Source organism: Notolepis coatsorum (genome assembly GCF_963971535.1).
Source record: "Notolepis coatsorum genome assembly, chromosome: 12".
In the NCBI taxonomy this organism is placed as follows: domain Eukaryota; kingdom Metazoa; phylum Chordata; class Actinopteri; order Aulopiformes; family Paralepididae; genus Notolepis; species Notolepis coatsorum.
Genome location: NC_140176.1, coordinates 25,127,015 through 25,151,437, shown reverse-complemented (window position 1 = coordinate 25,151,437; position 24,423 = coordinate 25,127,015). Strand labels below are relative to the sequence as shown.

The 24,423-nt window shown below is 42.4% G+C and overlaps 2 protein-coding genes across 2 annotated transcripts in view; one reads left to right on the top strand and one right to left on the bottom strand.

Annotated features, from left to right (window-relative positions):
• Window positions 1–14,670: 14,670 nt before the first annotated feature.
• On the bottom strand, window positions 14,671–17,154 carry LOC311238404 (E3 ubiquitin/ISG15 ligase TRIM25-like). The gene is made up of 2 exons (XM_084326455.1): window positions 15,467–17,154; window positions 14,671–14,794 (listed from the first exon to the last, which is right to left on the bottom strand). Exon 1 carries the CDS (start codon window positions 17,143–17,145, stop codon window positions 15,502–15,504), a length of 1,644 nt encoding a protein of 547 aa, XP_084182581.1. The 5' UTR covers window positions 17,146–17,154; the 3' UTR covers window positions 14,671–14,794; window positions 15,467–15,501.
• A 701-nt stretch (window positions 17,155–17,855) lies between these two features.
• Window positions 17,856–24,423, top strand: part of alg14 (ALG14 UDP-N-acetylglucosaminyltransferase subunit) — a 39,918-nt gene continuing 33,350 nt past the window's right edge. The window contains exons 1-3 of the mRNA XM_084325601.1: window positions 17,856–17,987; window positions 21,178–21,329; window positions 23,842–23,964. Coding sequence (XP_084181727.1) covers window positions 21,207–21,329; window positions 23,842–23,964 — 246 coding nt within the window. The 5' untranslated portion in view covers window positions 17,856–17,987; window positions 21,178–21,206. The remainder of the gene's footprint in view (window positions 17,988–21,177; window positions 21,330–23,841; window positions 23,965–24,423) is intronic.

The window sequence follows — 24,423 nt, the reverse complement described above, 5'->3', positions numbered from 1 at the left end:
TGGAGCTCCCTCTGGTGTTGTGGTCGTGGTATTCACTGACCTTTGGGAAGTAATTTGACATGTACATGGGTACCTTAGTCGTGTAATGTATCTTGTAGACCAGGCCCATTGCAAGTTGCTGTACTCTGTCATCTACTCTAAGCCATCCTAGGTTGTCAAAGTGGGCAGGGGTGAGGTGGGTTCTAGGAGTAAGGTCAAGCAGTAGTCTGACCAGTTTGTTTTGTGATGTTTGTAATTTAGTTTTTAGTGCCTTTGAGCCGAGGTGCTTTGGTACCATGAGGTGCAAGCATAGTCGTAGTACCCTTGAATGAGTGCTCCTGCCAGAGTCTTCAGGGTATTCTTGTTTACCAGAGAGGAGATCCGGTACAAGAATCTAGTTCGTTGGTTGACTTTTTTTTATTACATTGGATGCCATTTTGTCACAGGAAAGATTTGCCTCTAGGTTGGAACCTAGGTATGTAATTTCATCTTTCCTTGTGGCAATATTGTCACCCACTGTAACTGAGAAGCCGTCGGTCTTGCTGAGTTTGTTATTTGAACCGAAGAGCCTAGGCTAACCGATCAAGTCCACTTCCATTCATTGTGCTAAGCTAGGCTAACATGCAGCCAGATAGCTTTCCACTGAACGCACAGAGAGGAAACTGGTATCTATATTCTTGTCTCTCTCTGGAGAAGACGGTAAGCTAATTTCCCAGAATGTTGGCATGTTCCTTTAACATTACTTTTGTTTAGTTATTTCGAGGCTGTACCTGTTTAGTGCAGTTTTACTAAGATTAGACTCTTATTAGAACAGCAATGTAAAATCTGTCCTGATGTAAGGCTAAAAGGAGACATGGACAAGATTAATGCTTTTCCACAACGAGTGCCCAAACAAGGACTGAGAAAAGGCAGCTTCTCCTTTATGACCCTCCCGGAGCTCGGATAGGAGTGGGTCTGAGATGGCTGGAAGATGCAGAGCGTAAGTAGGGGTCTTGAGGGTGTGTAGTTAGAGACCATTGACCGGAGGTAGGCGGAAGCCGTTCCCTTCGCCGCACGATATGCCAGTCGAGGGCCTTGAAGCGGATTCGTGCAGCAATGGGGAGCCAGTGCAGGTCCCTAAGAAGTGGGGTGACATGGGCCGACTTCGGTAGGTTTGAGATCAGGCGGGCCGCTGCATTCTGAATGAGTTGAAGAGGCTTGGTGGCAGTGGTTGGGAGGCCAGCAAGCAGTGCGTTGCAGTAGTCGAGGCGGGAGATGACTGTTGATTGGACGAGGAGTTGGGTGGCTTCTTTTGTCAGGAAGGGGCGGATCCTTCTTGCTCAGGAGGAATCTGCAGGTTCTGGTTGTCGCTGCGATGTGAGCGGAGAAGTTAAACTGGTCGTCGAGGACAACACCAAGGTTCTTGGCGGTCACAGCTGTGATGGAAAGATCAGTCAGGGGGGAGGATTTGGCCGGCAGGAGGAGCAATTCTGTTTTGCTTAGGTTCAGTTTGAGGTGGTTGGTCGTCATCCAGGCGGAGATGTCGGACAGACAGGCCGAGATCTGTTCAGAGACGTGGATATCTGAGGGAGGGAAGGAGAGGAAAAGTTGAGTATCATCGGCATAACAATGATACGAGAAGGCATGAGACGTGATAATGTTACCCAGAGATTTAGTGTAGAGGGAGAAGAGAAGGGGTCCTAGGACCGAGCCCTGGGGGACACCCGTCCACAGGGGGCGGGTGGCCGACAGGGTCCCTCTCCATGACACTTGGTAGGAGTGGTCATTGAGGTATGATGTCAGCCATGTCAGCTCAAAGTCGGACGGTTCGACGTTACCTCTGACAAACAGAGTTATGTGATTGGAGGATTAAGAAAACAGGGCAGGGCTTGAGATAGGTAGTGCACATACATTGTTATCGGTTGGTTACTCAACCTGCAGTGTTCTACTATTCTATTGAATATAGGTCACAGCAGGCTGACTCTGTTGTCGCTGATCATCCATTCCTCCACTAGATGGCATTATTTCCCTGCATTAGCCTAACAAAGCCTGGTTTGCTCTGCCGCAGATGGTAGGGGCACAAACAACTGAGGTGTCCAATATGCCACAGCTACTATTGACATTTTCAATTACGTTTTGCATAAAATCTATGCGAAACCCCTATGCGAGACTTATTTCTGGTAAATGTGTTTCTTTATCGAGTTTGAAAACGTGTTATAGTGCATTAATTGCTTATGGCAACATAAGAAAACAAAAGTCCATGTTTAGGCAAAGGCTGAGCCCATGCATAATTATATTAAATATGTGGCTTAAAAAATAAGAATGAGGATGAATTAATGAAATAAAGGATATTTTATTTTGGTGTCATACCATACTTGATCCTATCCATATGGCATTTTATAGGCCTACACCTACTGAAACTAATAACATTTAATTTAATCATCAATTTACTAACACTGCATGTTGACAGAATTGGCTATGGGACACTGCCCAGTATATTGCTAGCCAATGTACAATCAATTGACAATAAACTGGATGACATCCGAGCAAGGATTCAATATCAAAGAGACGTTAGGGACTGCAACGTCCTCTGCTTCACCGAGACGTGGTTGACGCCGGACGTCCCAGACCACGCAATTCAACCGGCTGATCACTTCTTTATCCATCGCAAGGATCGGACATCAGCAGAGTCCGGCAAACAACGTGGAGGAGGTATTGCCTTCATGTTTAACAAAAATTGGAGCGATCCAACTAACGTGAAGGAATTATCCAACCACTGCTCCCCAGAACTGGAATATATAACCATCAAGTGTCGTCCTTTCTTCCTCCCGAGGGAGTTAACGGCGATCGTCCTGGTCGGAGTGTATATTCCACCGCAAGCCAGCAACAAGGTTGCGCTCTCCAGACTACACGACGAGGTAAATAGAATCCAAGTGGCGAATGTTAACGCCGCCATTTTAGTTCTGGGAGATTTCAATAGCGCCAATCTGAGAAAGGTATTGCCTGACTTCTATCAGCATGTGACTTGCAACACCAGAGGCGGTAACATCCTAGATCACTGTTACACGCAATTTAAAGGTGGCTACAAGGCTCATTCTGATAGTGGCTTTGGTAAGTCAGATCACGCGTCCATCTTTCTTTCACCAAAGTACAGACAGAGAATTAAAAGTACTCCCGTAGTCTCGCGAGAGGTGCAGAAATGGGATGTGACGTCAGAGGAGACGATCCGGTCAGTGTTTCACCACACAGACTGGAATGTGTTCCGCGACACAGATAACATTAATGTCTACACGGAGACAGTGCTGGACTATGTTTGTACTAGGGTGAAAGAAACAATCCCCACTACCAAAATGAAAGTTTACCCAAATCAAAAACCCTGGGTAGACAAATCCGTCCGTGAAGCTCTGAGAGAGCGCACCAAAGCATACAACGACGGCCTAGAGGCAGGCAACATGAATGACCACAAGGTGGCGCGATACAACGTAAGGAGGACAGTGTCAGAGGCCAAACGACGCTACAGGGATAAAATTGAACTCCAGTTTGAACAAGCTGACTCTAGAGCTATGTGGCAGGGGCTCAAAACGATGACAGACTACAAAGGCGCCTCCCTCAAACTGAACAGTGACATCTCCTTAGCAAATGACCTCAATACCTTCTATGCGAGGTTTGATGCTGGTAATAACAACACCAGCTCACAAGCCTCGGCAATGGGGGGGGGGGGGGTCGGCTGCTGATGGAGGCGCAGTGTTCAGGGTAACAGAGCATGAGGTGAGGCGGACCTTTAAAAAAGTGAATATCAGGAAGGCAGCAGGTCCAGACGGCATCCCCGGCCGCGTCCTAAAAGTCTGTGCCGACCAACTGGCCCCAGTATTCACTGACATATTTAACCTGTCCTTAGAACAGGCTGTCATCCCCACCTGCCTGAAGAAGTCCACTATTATCCCTGTACCCAAAAAATCCAAGCCTGCTTGCCTCAACGACTACCGCCCTGTAGCTCTCACCTCCATAGCCATGAAGTGCTTTGAGAAGCTAGTAAAGGGCTACATCTGCTCCTCCCTCCCCATCAACATGGACCCCCTGCAATTTGCATACCGCCCCAACAGGTCCACGGAGGACGCCATATCCCATGTGCTGCACACAGCAGCATCACACCTGGACAAGAGGCAGGGGAACTATGTGAGAATGCTATTCATCGACTACAGCTCGGCATTCAATACCATAGTCCCCTCCATACTCATAGCCAAGCTCAGGGACCTGGGCTTGGGCTATGACCTCTGCCAGTGGGTCTTGGACTTCCTGACTGGCAGACCCCAGGTGGTGAGAGCAGGCAACTGCACCTCCTCATCCATCACCCTCAACATAGGGGCCCCCCAGGGCTGTGTTCTGAGTCCCCTCCTCTACTCCCTGTACACACACGACTGTGTGGCTCAGCGGAGTAGCAATACAATCGTCAAATTTGCTGACGACACAGTGGTGGTGGGCCTGATCTCTGCCAACGACGAGAGGGCCTACCTGGAAGAGGTCAAGGTCCTGGCGGGATGGTGCCAGGAAAACAGCCTCTCCCTGAACGTCAGCAAAACAAAGGAGATGATTGTGGACTTCAGGAGGTCGGGGGTCAAGGACTACAGCCCCCTCAGCATCGACGGGGCACCGGTTGAGAGAGTCAACAGCTTTAAGTACCTCGGAGCCTACATATCCGAGGACTTGACATGGACCACACACATTAACAGTGTTGTGAAGAAGGCACGACAACGCCTCTACTTCCTCAGGCGCCTAAGGAAGTTCCAAGTCAGCCAGAAGATCCTTAAGAACTTCTACTCATGTACAATAGAGAGCATCTTGACCGGCAACATCACCTCCTGGTTTGGGAATAGCACTGCACAAGACCAAAGCAGACTACAAAGAGTGACACGTTCAGCCGAACGCACAATTGGAGGGGGGCTCCCCACCCTCCAGAACATTTACTACAAGCGTTGCAAGGGCAAGGCTAAGAGAATCATTAAAGACTCCAGTCACCCGAACAACTGCCTCTTTGAACTGCTGCGGTCAGGCAAGCGATACAGGAGTCTCAAGGCGAGCACAGAAAGACTCAGAAGAAGCTTCTATCCCCAGGCCATCAGGCTGCTAAACGAACAATGAATGAACACTACACAACAACAACCACCAAACGCACATAGCACACACATCCACACGCACACACTCACTTTAAACAAACACACTGTAGCACCCACTCCACACACTTATAGCACACACCCACTTTAAACAAACACACTGTAGCACCCACTCCCCACACTTTATATTTATGGATGAAGGATTGCACTACAACTCGTACACCTTACTGTAAATTGTACCTAAAATTGTACCTCATCCCATTTCTGCTTTGCACTAGATAGTACTGTACATTAGTACACTGCATAGTATTGTGTATTGTATATTATATGGTAACTCAGAACATTGTACATATGTCTATACCGAACACTGTGACCTCATTTTCTTCTTCTAAATTCATGCTATATTATGTTATTATGTTATTTGATACTATCTTGCCTAGCACAGTCTCTGGAGCGTAACAGTAAGAAGCATTTTGTATGAAAGTATTCTGTACTTCTGTATGACAACTATTAAAGAACTTGAACTTGAACTTGAACTTGATGGGGCGACAATAATATACTCATGAGGCATGGTTTCTACCTTGAGCCCTTAACTCTTTCAGTGCCACGCCTGGTTTTCCATTTTACCGCTTGAATGCCACCATCCGCGCCAATGTTAACGTTAATATCGCCTAATCTATGTTTTAAATTATGGCTATGTGTCTAATCTGCCCATCGCATTATCAAAGACTATTTTCCAGACAGTGCTGTGAAGGCAGATTGTTTTTTTATCGCGTCGTTGCCGTTTCAGAGCAGTTAGAAAAGCCCCCGTTTTGATATAAAAAACAGCTCATTCTGGAGCATTCTATGAAAATCGTCTTTTAGTGGAATATTCCACAACGTTGATATTCGTCTGCCTTTTTATGAATCGTTTTCAAATAAACGCTAGATGATCAATATTATACGTGCACGCACGCACATTACGGCCGCGCGCGGATAATCGCCTCGTTGATTTCCTCTCGGAGTTTTACATTGAAACCGAAAGAAGACATTTCACAAAACAGCTTATAACTTCATCAAACTTACTCTGATTATCCTAACACTGATAACATAGAGTCCTTACCTGACATCAGATGGTATCCAACTGGTATATTCCAATTCCTGATCACCATTCGAAAAAATCGATACGTGTATGGATCCAACGCGACACAGTGGATCTCCATGATCCGCGGGGATCTGAGGCTCCAGAATGAACTCTAGTAACCCCGGCTGGATCAGTGAACTGGAAAATGTGGAGTACCGGATTTTTTTCCCCATTCATTTTCATTGAGTCCATTCCAAAATCACTTATGTCATCTGGGAGACGACAGGGGGCGCTTTTTTCCACAGTGATCACCGGCGCAGCTCGGCAATACTCGGGTAGGCTCGGGTGATGCAATAATTTTTCAGATCGCAAAAAAATATATATATATATATAATTCCGAGAAATCTCGTGAGTGGCTAGCAACCACCTATAAAAAAACACGAGAAATCTCGTGAGTGGCACTGAAAGAGTTAATCGGCGTGGTTTATTATTTGCATTGGTTCATAGTACAGCAGCACATGAGGTCTCCTCTCCGTGAGAGGTAGATGGGGAAGAGACAGAAGGGGGAGTCGGCATCAGCTTTTATACTCTACCTGGCGGTAACATTAAAAGCTCTGCCTATAGCGCCCTCCAGTGGAAACAGTTATGTACAGTCAGTGGAAACAGTTATGTACAGTTAGACATTTACTTGCAATCCTACATATAACCTCTAACTTTAACACTCCCACTTAGGGTTGTCTAGCACACTGTATAACTTCTTCAAAAACAATTTACAAAGAAAATAATACAGTTCAGAATCATCAAAAAGAATATGGCAGTCAATATTTACACACCAAACATGACCTCTGCAAATCTTTTCAATTTCAGTTTGGAAGCAGGTTTCGTCATAGCGTCTGCTACCATGTCGTCTGTTGGACAATAAATCAGTGTCATTCTTTCTTCTCTGATGACAGATCTGATGAAATTATATTTTATATCGACATGTTTACATCTCTGTCGGCACACAGGGTTTCTAGCAATCGCAATGGTTCCCTGCTTGTCTTCATAAACAACAGTCTTCTTATATACATAGGTATCCATTCCTTCGAGCAGTTGTTCTAGATAAATACATTCCTGTATTGTCATAGCTAGAGCCATATATTCGGCTTCACAAGTTGATAGTGCCACTGTGGGCTGCTTCTTTGTTTTCCATGAAACCAGTGAGCTGTTTGAGTTCAAACTCACACAATATCCTGTGGTACTTCTTCTATCTGTGGTGTCAGCTGCCCAGTCTGCATCACTGTAGGCTTTAAGCCCTAAGCCCTCGCTGCTCTTTCTGAAACACAGCTGTTTATCTGCTGTACCTTTGAGATAACGAAAAACATGTTTTACCGTAATCCAGTGCTCCTCTGTGGGATCAGCAAAATGCTGTGACAATTTACTCACTACAAAACATAGGTCAGGGCGAGTACATGTTGTCAAATAAATGAGGCTACCCACAGCTTCTCTGTACATTTTTACATCTGTCAGTTTCTGAGCATCCTCCTGGTAGTCTAGTTTTTGATCACATGGTGTTTCCCTTGATCTACATTCTTGCATGTCAAAACGTTTCAGGATCTTTTCCACATATTGCAGTGAGTGACATTGTTTGATTAAGGCGCTTCTTTGTCAAAATGTGTCCTTTTGGTTTTGAGGAACAGTTTTGTTTAATGGTGTTTTTATTTCTTTAATAAAAAGATATTTTGATTGGCGGCTCATGGGGACATTGAATAGAAACCGAAGCTGCTGAGTTTGAATCTGTCTACAGGTATCTGGGATAACGTCATCATCCACAACATCATATTTTGTCTCTTTGTCAATTGTCATTGTCTAAAGAAAAAAAGAGCACAATACATACATACAGTACATTTTGTTTATGTGATTGAATGTGCAGACAACACAGCCAGCGATAACTCCACCAGACATTAGACACATTACTCCTTGTATCTACAGATTTATAGTTGGGCCTCTAATACGGAACTGTCAGAACTGAGCAGCTCCATATTTAGGTAGAGCAGTCGTCCGGTTATCCAGAGGTTCCTGGTTTGATTCCCACTCCTCCCAGGCAGCGTGTCAAAGTGTCCTTAAGCAAGACACTTAACCCCTAACTGCTCCCGAGAGCAGGTTGGCACCTTGCATGGTTGCCTCCGCCGTCGGCAGGCATGCGTTGTTCATGGGACGGGGTAGCACGGTGTGCAAGCTCACTGAGTATTAAAGATTTGAGCAGAAGCGCGTGCACGCACATGCATGGTTGTGCGCGCATGCGCGTGCACTCAAGAACGCGCTGCGCTCGACTCGGCTCGTCTGTTTACCTGCCTCCCGGCGCTACCTCGCATTATCATAACAATAGCCGCTAGGCCGGTGTCTTCAACCACGTCTGGACTCTTTGTGATGTAAATATGGAATGTCCCAAGTTGCTTCTGTTTACAGAGTGTATTGTTGTCCAAAGGTGAATGATGTATGAGGACGTGTCTCACCGTTTGGAATTGACAACTGTTTTGATTTAACCCTTCATTCACCATCATTCACCTTTGGACAACAATACACTCTGTAAACAGCAGCAACTTGGGACATTCCATATTTACATCACAAACTTTGGGACTGAGTAGATAATTAATTAATCTTCTCTTTATTTTTATTAAAACTGAATCAAACCATAAACAAGGTTGCCTGTTGGGATGTTAGATCCTAATGTGAAAAACTGATTTTATATGTCTGCACTTTATGTGCTCATTTTATGCCTGTCTTTCTTCTGTTGTGAAGCACTTTGAGCTGCAGTTTCTGTATGAAAGGCTATACAAACAAAGTGTATTATTATTATTATGTGCGCGAGGGAACATATGCGCATGCGCGCGGGGCCGCGCGTGCGCGCGCCCGTGCGCGCGGCATCATTATCCTGCGTGCCGGCTCAGTCCATATTAACAACGCACCACTGGCCGTCGGTGTGTGAATGGTTAAAATGTGAGCAACAAATTGTAAAGCTCTTTGGATAAAAGCTGCTATATAAATGCAACCATTTTCCATTTGTCTCCCAGGTTCGAGAGAGAACCATTTTATCTCACTTTCACACACTGTCGTATAGAAAGGTACTATCTTGAAAACCAGTAATTATATGCTACAGTAAAGTTTACACTCTACTTTATCCTTCGACCAAACAGCTGCTGACAATCTATTAGCTGAATTGGCTTCTTTGCTTGATTGATTGATTGATTGATTGATTGATTGATTGAAAAGTTTATTAACAGATTGCAGAATGGGTACAGTACAGTACATCTCAATACATACAATTGTTAAGGGGATGCAGACCAGAGAAAGACTTTCGTCTTGTTTCCACCAGGGTCCCCCATTTTCAATTCATCATAACATATATGACATACATGACATACAGATAGACAGTACTGCTACATCTATACATTTATGACATATCAGATTTGCAAATACAGTACTGTTTGTGATACAAAAGTGTCCAGAAAAGGAGTGTATATACATTTGGTGTGCCATAATAATTCAACACCTCATGACAATACTATGAATACACTTAAATTAATTTACACAAATTATGTTCTGTTCAGTTCTTTCTCAGCACAATCTATGCTGTTCTTCATACCGGATACTGAACTATAGTTTCAAGTTCAAGTTTCAAGTTTCTTTAATAGTTGTCATACAGAAGTACAGAATACTTTTATACAAAATGCTTCTTACTGTTACACTCCAGAGACTGACAAGATAAGTATCAAATAACATAGTATAGCATGTAAATTAGAAGTAGAAAATGAGGTCACAGTGTTCAGTATAGACATATGTACAATGTTCGATGCAGAATAGACGTAACTGAGTTACCATATAATATACAATACTATGCAGTGTACTAATATACAATACTATATAGTGCAAAGCAGAAATGGGATGAGGTACAATTTAGGTACAATTTACAGTAAGGTGTACGAGTTGTAGTGCAATCCTTTATCAATAAATATAAATATAAAGTGTGGGGAGTGGGTGCTACAGTGTGTTTGTTTAAAGTGAGTGTGTGCTATAAAGTGTGGGGAGTGGGTGCTACAGTGTGTTTGTTTAAAGTGAGTGTGTGCGTGTGGATGTGTGTGCTATGTGCGTTTGATGGTTGTTGTGTAGTGTTCATTGTTCGTTGAGCAGCCTGATGGCCTGGGGATAGAAGCTTCTTCTGAGTCTTTCTGTGCTCGCCTTGAGACTCCGGTATCGCTTGCCTGACCGCAGCAGTTCAAAGAGGCAGTTGTTCGGGTGACTGGAGTCCTTAATGATTCTCTTAGCCTTGCCCCTGCACCGCTTGTTGTAAATGTTCTGGAGGGTGGGGAGCCCCCCTCCAATTGTGCGTTCGGCTGAACGTGTAACGTATCCGAATACAGGTATAGGATATAGGATACAGGTAGGATACAGATACAGGTAGAATCGAAGTAGGATACAGGTAGGATAAAGGCTAAACATATCTCTAAACTAGGGCTGTCAAAATTAATGCTTTAACTGTCAATCTTAGCGCCGTGGATATAAGAAAGGTCAAGCTGAGTCAATGTTGATGGTTTTGTTAAACATTTGTATTTCACAGGAGATAAACTGTATTCAAAGAAAGCTATTAAAATAGTCTTTGAATCTAAATATACTTTCTTTATGTTGATTTTACATTAATTCCATGATTTTACTCAAGTAAATATCTGTTACAAGCTTCGGTCTTAAGTAGAAAAATGCTATTTTTAATCTAGATTAATTACAGAAAATTGTGAGATTAATTAGTAAAAATAATTTTATAAATTTATAAAAAATTAATAATTGTATCTATTGACAGCACTACTCTAAACATATCCATATCTCATCTAAATAATGTAATCAGGAGAGATGTGTAAATTCATTGTTGCAAATGGGAGAGATTGTGTACTTTTGGGTCAGGTATCACACCATACATTCTGCAAACACACAACTAAGTACATTGGCTCCTCAAAAGGTTTTTAAAACCGACTTATACTATGGTTCTGTATATACATAGAGAGTGGGCTGGTCGGTCCAACCTGCTCTTCACTATAATAAGGTAATTATCGTATCATTAACTTGACAGTCTGTGAAATCAATGTTATCAATGCAGCTCTTCAAATCAAATGCAAATCAAATCTTTTAGTACAATGCAATAAATTTGTTCATCCACATATCATTCTTCAACAATAATGAAAGAAGGGGTGAGACAGTGGTTCTCCACGTGGGGTTGGGGCCCGGGGGAGGGGGTTCCAGGTACTAATCCAGCAAAATGGGGAATGTTAATGAATTAATTCACTAAATGTTAATACAGTGAGTGTATAGGATGACTAGTCTTGCTCTCTCCTCTGTATGTATCTTTTGTTTTCAAGGCACTTTACTTCCATCATTGTTCTATATCACATGGATTTGAGTCGCTCCATTATAGAAAGTTAATTTACACTTGAAATAATATTGCTATGGAGGCACAAATGTTTCAACCTCAATCCAACACTTTTATGATAGTGGGATAATGATTATGTGTCTTTATTAGTTTTGATATGTGACATTTATACTTTTGTTCAGACTTTTTAGCTTTGATAAGTCTTTTGAATAAATTAAATGTATAACATCAAATTTGGTGAGGGGCTTTTTTTTATTTATTTTTTACAAGTACATTTGTTTCGAATAAAATGTACACTTAGATATGTCAACCTCAAATACACCACAAAAAGAGCCAACTGTAGATTTGTTGTACATACACAGAACTTTGTGCACTGCATACACAAAGTAATTGGTGCCCTCTACTGCCCTCTACTGACTACATGACACATTGTCCATTGGAGGGGATTTGGGAAAGCAATCCTTCCTATCCTTCTGTGTGGGTTGTACTGGGCAGCTCCTAGTGGTCAACAGTGTCAGACTGTGGTTGTACTGGGAAGCTCCTAGTGGTCAACAGTGTCAGTCTGTGGTTGTACTGGGCAGCTCCTAGTGGTCAACAGTGTCAGACTGTGGTTGTACTGGGCAGCTCCTAGTGGTCAACAGTGTCAGACTGTGGTTGTACTGGGCAGCTCCTAGTGGTCAACAGTGTCAGACTGTGGTTGTACTGGGCAGCTCCTAGTGGTCAACAGTGTCAGACTGTGGTTGTACTGGGCAGCTCCTAGTGGTCAACAGTGTCAGACTGTGCTTGTACTGGGCAGCTCCTAGTGGTCAACGGTGTCAGACTGTGGTTGTACTGGGCAGCTCCTAATATTTATATTATTGAATGTAGAGTATACTTATGTTTCTATGTTCATTCACTCACTCAGAGATCCAGAGTAGATTTCAAGGGCAAACAGCCATGTTTACTTGGTTTTATTGTATTTTCATTCTAATGATCCTAGCTTGTTTGGATCTAACCTGTGCATCTACTGTGCTTCATTGTCTTTGCTGTTGCTGCTTTGATGCCTGAACTCCCTTACAGGGGAATAATAAAAGGTGTATCTTATCTTATCAAACTCATAGTCAAGAACAAAAACAGAAATAACAGATTTTAATAGCAATATATAAAGGTCATAATACAAAAGATGTTTGCATGTGTGTCCATATTGTGAAATTGAATTCTGATAGGATGAAAGGATATTCTCCCCTATTCACCTGCAGTTTCGACTCCTGCCATCAGGGAGGAGGTACTTTCCCTAGGAGCGCCACATCAAACTTTTATTTTTTGTACCTTTATTTACCAGGGTAGGTTCTCTGAGCACGAATGCTCTTCTTCAGTAACGCCCTGCTTCACACTGACTCACACAGTTCCATTCACACCTGGGAGCCGCCCAGTAAAACCACAGTCTGACACCGTTGGCCACTGAGCAACTCCACTGGAGCAGTTGGGGGTTAAGTGCCTTGCTCAAGGGCACTTCAGCCTGTTGGTATTGAGGGTATGGGAGAGAGTTATTCATTCACTTTCCCAATCCCCAGCCCAGATGTTTCCTGCCGGTCCGGGGGATCAGATGTTTCTTTGCGGTCACAAACCCGCTTCTCTAACCTTCAGGCCACCGCTGCCAAAACTATTGCCCTCAGCTCTTGGGTTCTTAAACAATTGTAATAGTAACAATGGCAACATTTTAGAAAGTATTTGCAGCTGATTGGAGATGATCTAGATATCTAGAATTAAACCAGAATTGGTTTGGAACTCTAACTTGTTTCACTATTGAATTTCAATGGTAATGTTAGATTTAGACTGAATTTCTCGTGTAGCACTGTAATGGAAATAGTGAGTTGAAGTAAATTCCTTTGCGTTGTGTTCAAAGTTCTATATTGAGGTTCAGTCGGTGAAACGGCAAGTTTCAAGCAAATATCCACACGGGTCCTTCTGGGTTTAGATGTCCACGTTTATTTAGTAAGAATAAAAGAACAAAAGACAAAATGCACAATATTCAATGAATGGTCATTCTTCCTAAGCCAGCTCCTATCTACAGTGTAAAAAAGAAAACTGTAAAAAAAAACTGTAAATGTCTGGCAGCAACGGTTGCCAAATACTTACTGTCAAATTACAGTAAAATCAAATACATTTACAACCTTTATTTAATGGTTAATATTTTGATAAAAAGTAATTTACTGTATTTTTATGGCATTTACACTTAAAGTAGAAAAACAAAAGTAATATTTATTAAAATAAGTGAATTTCCCGTAATGTAAAAAAAAATTACAGTGTAGGTCTGTCTCCCAGAAAGTCTACCACCAGAAGAACAACTCTCTCTCGCTCCTTGAGCTCGTTTGATAAAGCAGATGAGTCTGTTCTGAAACAAAATAGTTGCATTTACGACTGACCCATGCGCCACACATCCTGGCTATGGGTTCAAGAGAAGGCAGGGGCGTCGTTTTGGTATGGCAAGGTATGGCACTCGCCATACCTTGGCAAATTAAAATTGTAAAATATATATATTTTCTTTTATAATTACAATTTTTTATGTTGATTTAGAATTCGAATGTCAACATTATGAACGAAGCTTCGAACTATTCGGTACAGCCCTAGCATGTTTTGATATTGTCAATTATCTCACTTTTACTAGGTGACTTTGACTGTGACTAACTGAAATATGCAAAAAAAAAGTAAAATGGACATACAGAAGTTTTTTAATCAAAGGGCAGCAGAGACAAGTGACACAGGTAAGGTCTTACAATGGCTTAGTGATTTTAACAGTGCAGTTCAGCATTCAGTAACCCATACATTTTGTGAACGTGTTTTTGTTACTGCATTCTGTTGAACACACACCTCAGAACCGTACCTAATGAAAATTGGCTCAATTGCAAGAAAAAGAATAGACAGTTATGATATTACATTCTGCATAATTTGTATGCAAAATATTGTGGTTCAATGCTTTAGTCTGTTGACACATTTGTATACTAAAAATGCTTGTGTAGTCCTGTGTCATACCTAAATGGCATATAAGTGAATTGTATAGAAACAACTCACCAAAAGTGACTATTGCACAACTGATTTGACAAAAAAAAATCCACCAAGGGGGGAAACCCCCCCCTACCCTCCTCGCCATACCTTGGCTGAGAGAAGGCCTTGAAAATAGAGTGTCCCGTATGAAGTGTCCCGGCTGCCCAGAGATACGAGGTGAGGGAAAAGGTTATAGGCTGACTCAACCTCCCCATGGAGGTCCGGCCACCGCATTGTTACCTGGAACAGAGAGAAGAGACAGACCCAAATCCCACAGTAATTAAAAATGACCAAAGGTGATCAAATACAAATAAAATTGTTGCATATTGTTGTCCAACATACCCGGAGTATGAAAATAAAGGTTTTTACTTCCCCACATGCAAAGGGACAGAGGTATTAAGATGTGAATAAAATATGTGAATAATTATGAATGAAGTATGCAAATATCCAATCAAACGTTACCCCAGTAGGCTAGAAACTAGAAACAAAGCAAAACATAGTGTATGTTATACAAACTAGAACAAGAAGGAGGGCTGCAGCGTATTTGTGGTGTGAATCCTGTGTCTTTTTGAAGGTGCTCTTGGATGAGGGAAGTCAGTTGAATAAAAATAAGGAAGTTCCAGGCACTCTTCTTGTATATAAAAAAGGCTTTAATAAATAGCTTAGTTCATATTAGAAGTTTAGAACCATTAAAAAAAACACCAACATGTACAGTATGCCCTGAAGAAGGCCGATAGAGAGGCCGAAACATGCTGGTGTTTTTTTAATGGTTCTAATATGAACTAAGCTATTTATTAAAGCCTTTTTTATATACAAGAAGAGTGCCTGGAACTTCCTTATTTTTATAGTGTATGTTATGTTTGTGTCCCTCAGAACAACGATAGTGACTGAGTGAATGTAACTCCTAATTACCTCATCTTTCACAACTCAGCATCTCCAAGATCAATTTAAATCCAAAACGCTGGGTATGTCACTGATCTCTCACAAAACTCAGCCTCCGCAAGGCTATATCGACACCAAAGTCCAGGATAGAGAGGCTGAGTGAATGTAGTGTTGACTCTGTGCAGGAGGGTCATTGTGTCAGAGACGCTGTAGAAGGACAGAGTCCCTGCTCTGTGATCCAGGTACACTCCTATTCTGGAGGACCGGGGGCCCGGTACTGTTATGCTCTTGTTATTGTGGCTGAAGAAATAATTACTTGGATTGCAATCTAAAGCCCAGGATTTGGAATTCCGTCCAAATCCACCGTCCTCCTTAGTGCCTGTTCCATACGTTCTACTAATGTCTTTGTAGGAGGCTGCTACATGAACCCCTACACTCCACTCCACCTCCCAGTAACAGCGTCCAGTCAGACCTTCTCTACCCAGAACCTGAGCCCTTTTAATGAATCTTTCTGGGTGATTAGGATACGACTGCTTTTGCTGCATCCGTGTTGCTTTTCTGTTCCCCTCAGACAAAGACAGAAGTGTGAATGTTGTGTTTGGGTCCAGTGTGATCTGAGAGTAATATTGTAAGAAGTCAGCTCTGGTCTTGGGCTCTGGTGGCAGTAAAACATTAACTGCATTCACTGTTGTTGAGATTCTGGGCCACTGCTCTTTCAGAACGTCCTCTAGTTTGTCTCTCAGCTTAGACACGACCTCAGTCACATCTGCAAAGTACAGGAGAGGAAGGACACTGATGCTGGGTAAGTCTGTAGACTCACTGGGACCGGAGAGGGAGGGGTAACTCTGTAGAAAGTGGATGTGGTCCTCTGTGTGTGAGAGCTGCTCCAGCTCAGTGTCTCTCCTCCTCAGGTCCTCTATCTCCTGCTCCAGTCTCTTCTGCAGTTCTTCAGCCTGAGTCACTGTGGTCCTCTGTTGGGCTCTGATGACCTTCTTCAGCTCAGAGAGCCTCGTCTCCAAGGAGCGTATCAGCTCAGTGAAGATTCTCTCATTGTCCTCCACTGCTTTATCAGCAGAGCGATTGAGAGAACCAACAGCCTGTTGGGCCTCTTTGAGTAGCTTCTCTCTCTCCTGGACTCTCTGGTGGATTTTCTGCTGACTCATGCCAAGCTCTTTCTGTCTCTCTGTCCTTTCTGCTGCAGCCGAGACTATATCATGGCCTTTATGTTCATCCATGGAACACAAATAACAGATACACTGCTGATCAGTACGACAGAAAATCTTCATAGCTTCATCATGAGGAGAGCAGGTGTTCTCCTGAGGCTGGAGGTGAGTTTCACAGAAAGAGGTCAGACATACCAGGCAGGACTTGAGGGCTTTCTGCTTTCTCCCAGTGCAGAAATCACAGGCCACATCTCCAGGTCCAGCACAACAGTGATCAGGAGGAGCAGCTTGGAGTCCTGTCTTCCTTAGTTGTTCTATCACTTCAGCCAGCATGTTGTTTTTCTTCAGAACCGGCCTCGGATTAAAAGTCTCCCTGCACTGGGGACATGTGTAGATCCCCTTCTGATCATCTTGATCCCAGTAGTCTTTAATACAGCCCATACAGTAGCTGTGTCCACATGGAATAGTTACCGGATCCTTCAGTAGATCCAGACAGATAGAACAGCAGAAGGCGTCCCGGTCCAGATCAACTCCTTGCTGCGCCATTTTAACAACGGCGCTGTTAAGTTTTGTTTTCTCAGGAAGAGTGAACTCTGTCTGAACGGGAGGCGCTTCCTGGTTATAGAGTAAACTCTGAACGCGTCACGGGGTGGGAGGTGCTTCCTGGTTGTAGCTGTCCAGGTTAAAAAGGCAGTGTCTAGTTTACTGTGATTCATATAGAATATGTGTGTTTTTTTTTTTACATAGTTCAAGACTTTCTCTCGTCATCAACTCTACCTCTAATAATTTGTTTACTTTGTCAAGGAAAACCCACTAAAACTCATAATCACAAAGAGAGACAGAGAAAATGGCATTGTATAATCAACAAAACACTTTCCCTCTCTCTCTCTCTCTCTCTCTCTCTCTCTGATTTGATTTACTGATTTGTTTGTACATTTGCAGCAATTCTCATTTCATGAGCAAAGTTATGTATATGAGGTTATAATGCAATGAAAACAAACCCATGATTACAGTTGTTAATATGATATATAGAGAATAACTTGATGTTACCAAATAATGCATTGGTACAGTAACACAGAAAGTAGAGAACCCAGGGGAGGAAAGAAAGTACTTTTACTATACTGTATTTAAATAGTTTTTACGATGCGGCTACGGAAAGTAGAAATGCGGCAAATGGCAGCCAGACATCTTCGGTTCAGTTTATACGTTTGGTCCTAATGAGGCACCGTAGCCGGCCGCCGTTATGGATCTGCTGCTAGGAATATTGTTAGGACTTTTTGGTGCAGCATTTCTGTTTGTCTTACGGCTACTTGTTGTTGTTAAGACTGGATCAAAGTATAAACCCGGAGCTAAAGGTCCCGTCTGCGTGCTTGTCGTTGCTGGATCAGGTAACGATATCACATACTAACAATGTTCCAACATTGTTTATTAGCTAGCTAGCAAGCTAACTTCCGTAGCACCCACTTCAGAGCCACAGTCAGAGTCAGTCAGTCAGTTCCCGGTTAGTGACGTGACGTGAGTAGTAGCAAAGTAACTGATCTGGACCCACTGTGCAGACCATAATAAGTCTTAGGAGGACATTCACATGTTGTGCTTCAGCACAGCGGATTTGAAACAGAACAATGACTATGAGGTTAAAGTGCAGACTTCCAGCTATAATTTGATGGTGTCTCCTGAAGCTGGAAATCAGAGAGAGAACATCATCACCTTTACACAGGGTCCACAGAGTAAAAAAAAAACACAAACACAATCAACAAGTTACATCCCAATAAATAAAAACATAAGCCAATAGCAGCTCTACAACAGGGCACTGTACCATAATACTTCCATATACAGGACTGGAACTTGATGTTTGATTGATTGATTGAAAATTGTATACAGATTGCAGAATGGGTACAATACAGTACGGCTCAATACATACAATTGTTAAGGGGATGCAGACCAGAGAAAGACGTTTGTCTTGTTTACATCAGGGTCCCCCATTTTCAATTCATCATAACATGACATACATGACATACAGGTAGACAGTACTGTTGTTACATCTAGACATTTATGACATACCAGATCTACTAATATACAGTACTGTTTTATATGAGTACACAAAGAGTCTAAAAAAGAGAGTATATACATTTGAGGGCGAAGAAACTGTACATTGGAGGAGGTTGGGGGGGGGGGGGGGGGTTGGTAGGCGGGGTGGGGGAAACTGTACATTGGAGGGGGTTGGTTTTGGACATTTACAGGGGCCAGTTTCGAATTACAGTCTCCCGTAGGTGCTCTTTGAGAGTGGTCACTGAGACTCTGTTGAGAGTTGAGACCGCAACAGGATGATCCTATTCTGATGAATGAATGAATGAAAAACTTTATGTAACAGATTGCAGAATGGGTACAATACAGTATGGCTCAATACACACAATTGTTAAGGGGATGAAGACCAGAGAAAGACGTTTGTCTTGTTTACATCAGGGTCCCCCATTTTCAATTCATAGTGACATTTATGACATACACAACATACATGACATTTATGGCATAGGGACATACATGACATACAGGTATTTAGTACTGTTACATTTGTGACATATACGATATTCAAATATACAGTACTGTTACCCATAGGTCCTGACAGAGTATATACATATGATGGGGAGGGGACTGTACATTAGGAGGGGGGGTGGGAGAGAAATATGGTGGGGAGGAGACGGAGGGGGTGGGTGGGTGACAGAGAAATATACATACGGCGGGGAGAGAATATATACATGCGGTGGGGAGGAGACTGTCTATTAGGAGGGGGTGGGGGGGTTTGGACATTTACGGTGGCCAGTTTCGAATTGCAGCCTCCCGTAGGTGCTCTTTAAGATCGGTTTTGAATGTGGCTAGGGATTCACATTCCTTTACAGCTTTGGGTAGGGCGTTCCACATTGATGTGGCATAATTGCGAAACGTGTTTAGTCCCTTGTTTGAGCCGAATCTGGGTTTAACATGATTTGTTGAGCTTCCTCTGGTGTTGTGATCGTGGTATTCACTGACCTTTGGGAAGTATTTTGACATGTACATGGGTACCTTAGTCGTATAGTGTATCTTGTAGACCAGGCCCATTGCAAGTTGCTGTACTCACTCAGTCGTCTACTCTAAGCCATCCTAGGTTGTCAAAGTGGGCAGGGGTGAGGTGGGTTCTAGGCTCTAGGGGTAAGGTCAAGTAGAAGTCTGACCAGTTTGAGACACATTCAGATCAAGTTCAAGTTCAAGTTCTTTAATAGTTGTCATACAGAAGTACAGAATACTTTCATACAAAATGCTTCTTACTGTTACGCTCCAGAGACTGTGCTAGACAAGATAGTATCAAATAACATAATAACATAATATAGCATGAATTTAGAAGAAGAAAATGAGGTCACAGTGTTCGGTATAGACATATGTACAATGTTCTGAGTTACCATATAATATACAATACACAATACTATGCAGTGTACTAATGTACAGTACTATCTAGTGCAAAGCAGAAATGGGATGAGGTACAATTTTAGGTACAATTTACAGTAAGGTGTACGAGTTGTAGTGCAATCCTTCATCCATAAAGATGAAGATGACGGATAGTCGGATACATGTATACATTTATACATCAGAACCTTCCAGTCGATGATGTAACTGGGATAACATCTGGGGCTGCTCCATAGACAATGAATGGGAGCTGGAGCATATATGTGTAGGGTTTTAGAAAATAGGTATTAGGGGTATATTATATACTAACATTTATATAATTGTAACTTCGCTGGATATACACTGTATACGGTTAAAATGTTATTATTGACTATTTTTGTTTTATCCTGTTTCTGTACTTGCATATATTTTAACCACCTTTACTGAAAGTTTCATTATACATTGTGTGTTGAGTACTGACTTTTAATAAGTTTTGTTTTGCAATAATAAAAAAAATTAAAAAAAAAAAAGACAATGAATGGGGTTCTGACTTTATGAGGCGATATGTTTGTGTTCTTACACCCATATGATGTTTTAATTCTGGTTCAGATCTTCTTGCAATGCTAGAATATAAGCATAATTTGGGTGTAAAAGCTCACAAACATTTGATGGCCTCAAAGTCAGAGCCCTATTCATTGTCTATGGAGCAGCCCCAGATTTTACATCCTAGTTCAGGGTTTTTTCAAATAAGATGGTGTTGAGTGGCAACTAGGGGTTGTCGTCTCGGGAGGGAAGGCTATGCTCCTCGTCCGGGATGCCAAAGATTTGCAATAAAGAAAGCCTTTTGCTGACCTTTCCTGCAACTTAAAAAGATCATTTTAATAAAATGGCAAACACAAGGACGTCAAGTTCGAAATAAGTTATTTATTTGAGTACAGTGTATACGTTTGCACAATAGTTTAACGTTGAACACGAAAACACACACAAAACAAACACACACAGAGGAATGAGCAATGAGAGTATTAGATAATGATGCGTCTGTTTCTAAGATGGCCCCAAGCTTATTATAAAAAAAATTGCCCTATGCCATTGTTTATGGAAAGCCCTAAATAGGGTTCTATAATAATAATAATAATAATGTTTGTTGTGCTGTGTTTCTACCAGGGGGTCACACTACGGAGGTCCTTCGCCTGATGGAGAGCCTGTCTCTGTCCTACAGGCCTCGACACTACGTCATCGCAGACACCGACGGGATGAGCGAGGAGAAGATCCGCACCTTTGAAAACTCTAAAGAACACAAAGACTCAGATTCTAAGGTATATGATGTATATAATATATTATGCCTGGCTTAGTCAAGACAACGTAAATCCTTTTCTTTTGAGATTCGAAGCACCTCTATGACCGGCAATGTCAGTAACTCATTGATTGATTGATTATTTTAATTAACAGATTGCAGAATGGGTACAGTACAGCTCAATACACACAATTGTTAAGGGGATGCAGACCAGAGAAAGACTTTCGTCTTGTTTACATCAGGGTCCCCCGTTTTCAATTCATAATGAACTCACTCATTCATTCAGTCAATCAGTCAATGATTCAAATGGTAAATGGCTGCATTTATATAGCGCTTTTATCCAAAGCACTTTACAATTTGTTGCTCACATTTTTACCCATTCACTCATGCATTCACACACCGACGGCAGAGGCAACCATGCAAGGTGCCAACCTGCTCATCGGGACCAATTAGGGGTTAAGTGTCTTGCTCAAGGACATGCTGCCCGGGAGGAGCGGGAATCGAACCGGGAACCTCCGGATTACCAGACGACTGCTCTACCTCCTGAGCCACTGTCACTCGCACTCAGCTGCTCTACCCCCTAGCGGCGTCCCACAAGCATTAGGTTGACATCAATGTCAGTCACACTATGTCGATGCAGGGTACCCAGAGGTAGCTGTCTCGAGACCACGGTATGAACGCTCCTGGTAGGAAAACTAAATTGTACCTAATCCCACTTCTGCTTTGCACTGTATAGTATATTGTATGGTAACTCAGTTACTTCTACTCTACATAGAGCATTGTGTATATACTGAACATTTTTGTCTACGTACTTGACTTCTATTTTATACTTGCTATACTTATTTTATTATCTATTTTTGCCTAGCACAGTCTCTGGAGCGAAACAGAAAGAAGCATTTTGTATAAAAGTATTCTGTACTTCTGTATGACAACTAATAAAGAAACTTGAGAAACTTGAACTTGAAAACGTTACATTATTACATCATTGCATTTGACTGACATTCTGGTTCGTGTTTATAGGGTAGCACCTTATTTTCTATTTGTCCAAAACCATGGTCGATGCACGCAGCTTAGTATTTAAGTCACTGACATTCTGAGCCATGTTTATACTGTAGCTACATTAGCTAAGTATTTGGAGGAGAGAGAGAGAGAAAAGGCTCAGCCTCTCACTCACCTAGGGCACGTGTATTTAATTGTTACTTAGTGCAACAGCTTTGATTGCGCGCTAAGTATTTAAGTCACTGACATTCTGAGCCACATTTATACGGTAACTACGTTAGCTAAGTATTTAAGCCACTGACATTCTGATCCGTGTTTATACTGTAGCTATGTTAGCTTAGCTAACTATTTAAAGGGGAACTATTTTACTATTTCTTTCACTATTTGGGCACTTTTACACAATTCCTGTGAGTCTATGGAACACCTCTGTAATATATATATTTTTTTTATTCATTGTTTTGTATTTCTAATCAAGTCCTCAAAAACAGCATTTTTCTACCTCAAGATCTCGAGCCGTTTTGAGCATGGGCTCCAGGTCCAGGTCCAGCCACTGTGTGCAGCTCATCTTGTATCTCAACATTAACATGCAGCGGTGTCTTTCTGACATCACAAATCAGCACATTTTCAGATGAATCAGTTCAGTGAGGGTGAATATTGTTAGAGGAGAATTGGAAGAATGCGCCAATATGAGAATTAGAGATATAGATCATATTAATATAAGTTCACATAGCTAGGAAACAATGCTAAACACTCAAAAAGGCCATTTATAAGATAGTTCCCCTTTAAGTTACTGACATTCTGAGTAGTTTTTTCCTATTGGGTATTTGGAGAGAGACCGGCATGGCCGTTTCAATGTTACAGACTATTTCAATGTTGCAGACCGTTACAATGGCGTTTTCAATTGCTAGGTATTAAGGATATAGTTATTTCTGTTGAGCATCTAGTCTGCAACATGTAAACAGCTGATGGTCTTAATGCAAGGCCAACTCTCCCCAGCAGAGGGCAGGATCAGCCTTTTCATCCAGGCCTAGTCAGGCCTATACAAACTGCTGCTATAATTTCAGCTCTCCTCCTCTAAATAGAATTAAACACACATGCTGGTTGTTTCTGCTTGATGGCAGTCTGAATATCATATTTGTTCCTTGTCGTGCTTATATTTGCGTAGGATTTATATAGTGGTTTGACTTGTGGATGGAAAGCAAGCTTTTTTCACTTTTTGTTGGCCGATCACGACTAAAAATACAGGTGTTCTGTTATTTATTTTTCTTTTACTCCCAATCGTTCCGAAAGTCACCAATATAAACAAATCCTTCATCAGCCACAGAAGTCACGGGAAACTCGTGTTCATCTGTCACATGGCGTCAGTCCTCATATCGAACACTTGGATAATATGTATAAACAAGAACATGTATAATCCAATATAAACAAAGCCAGCAGTGAGCCATACTGTAATCATGAATTGGGCCTTTAACCTAATAATTTTTTTTTAACTTTTTCACCATTCTTTTATCTTTTTTCTTTTGCCCCATTTTTAGTTCACCATCCACCGGATCCCACGGAGTCGGGAAGTGTGTCAGTCCTGGAGCTCCTCGGTGAGCAGCACCCTGAACGCCCTCCTCTACTCCGTCCCGCTGGTCTTCAGGCTCCGGCCAGACGTGGTACGTCCCGCCAGAAGGCAAGGCCCTGGCAGCCGCTTCCAGCGCAGTACATTCTGCCAGGGTTCGGGGTCAATTCGCTGTTGATTCACTTAAAGGAACACGCCAACATTTTGGGAAATGAGCTTACCGTCTTCTCCAGAGAGAGAGAGACAAGAAGATAGATACCAGTTTCCTCTCTGTGCGTTCAGTAGAAAGCCATCTGGCTGCCTAGCTTAGCACAATGAATGGAAGCGGACAGTGCCGGTTAGCCTTCGGGAGAGGTGTTAGTTGGACAATGCCTAGGCTAACCGGCACTATCCGCTTCCATTCATTGTGCTAAGCTAGGCTAACGTGCAGCCAGATGGATTTCTACTGAACACACAGAGAGGAATAATAATAATAATAATTCATTACAGTGGCAGCTGGGTGGCGCAGCGGACATTGCGCTCGTCACCAACGCAAGAGACACCGGGTTCGACT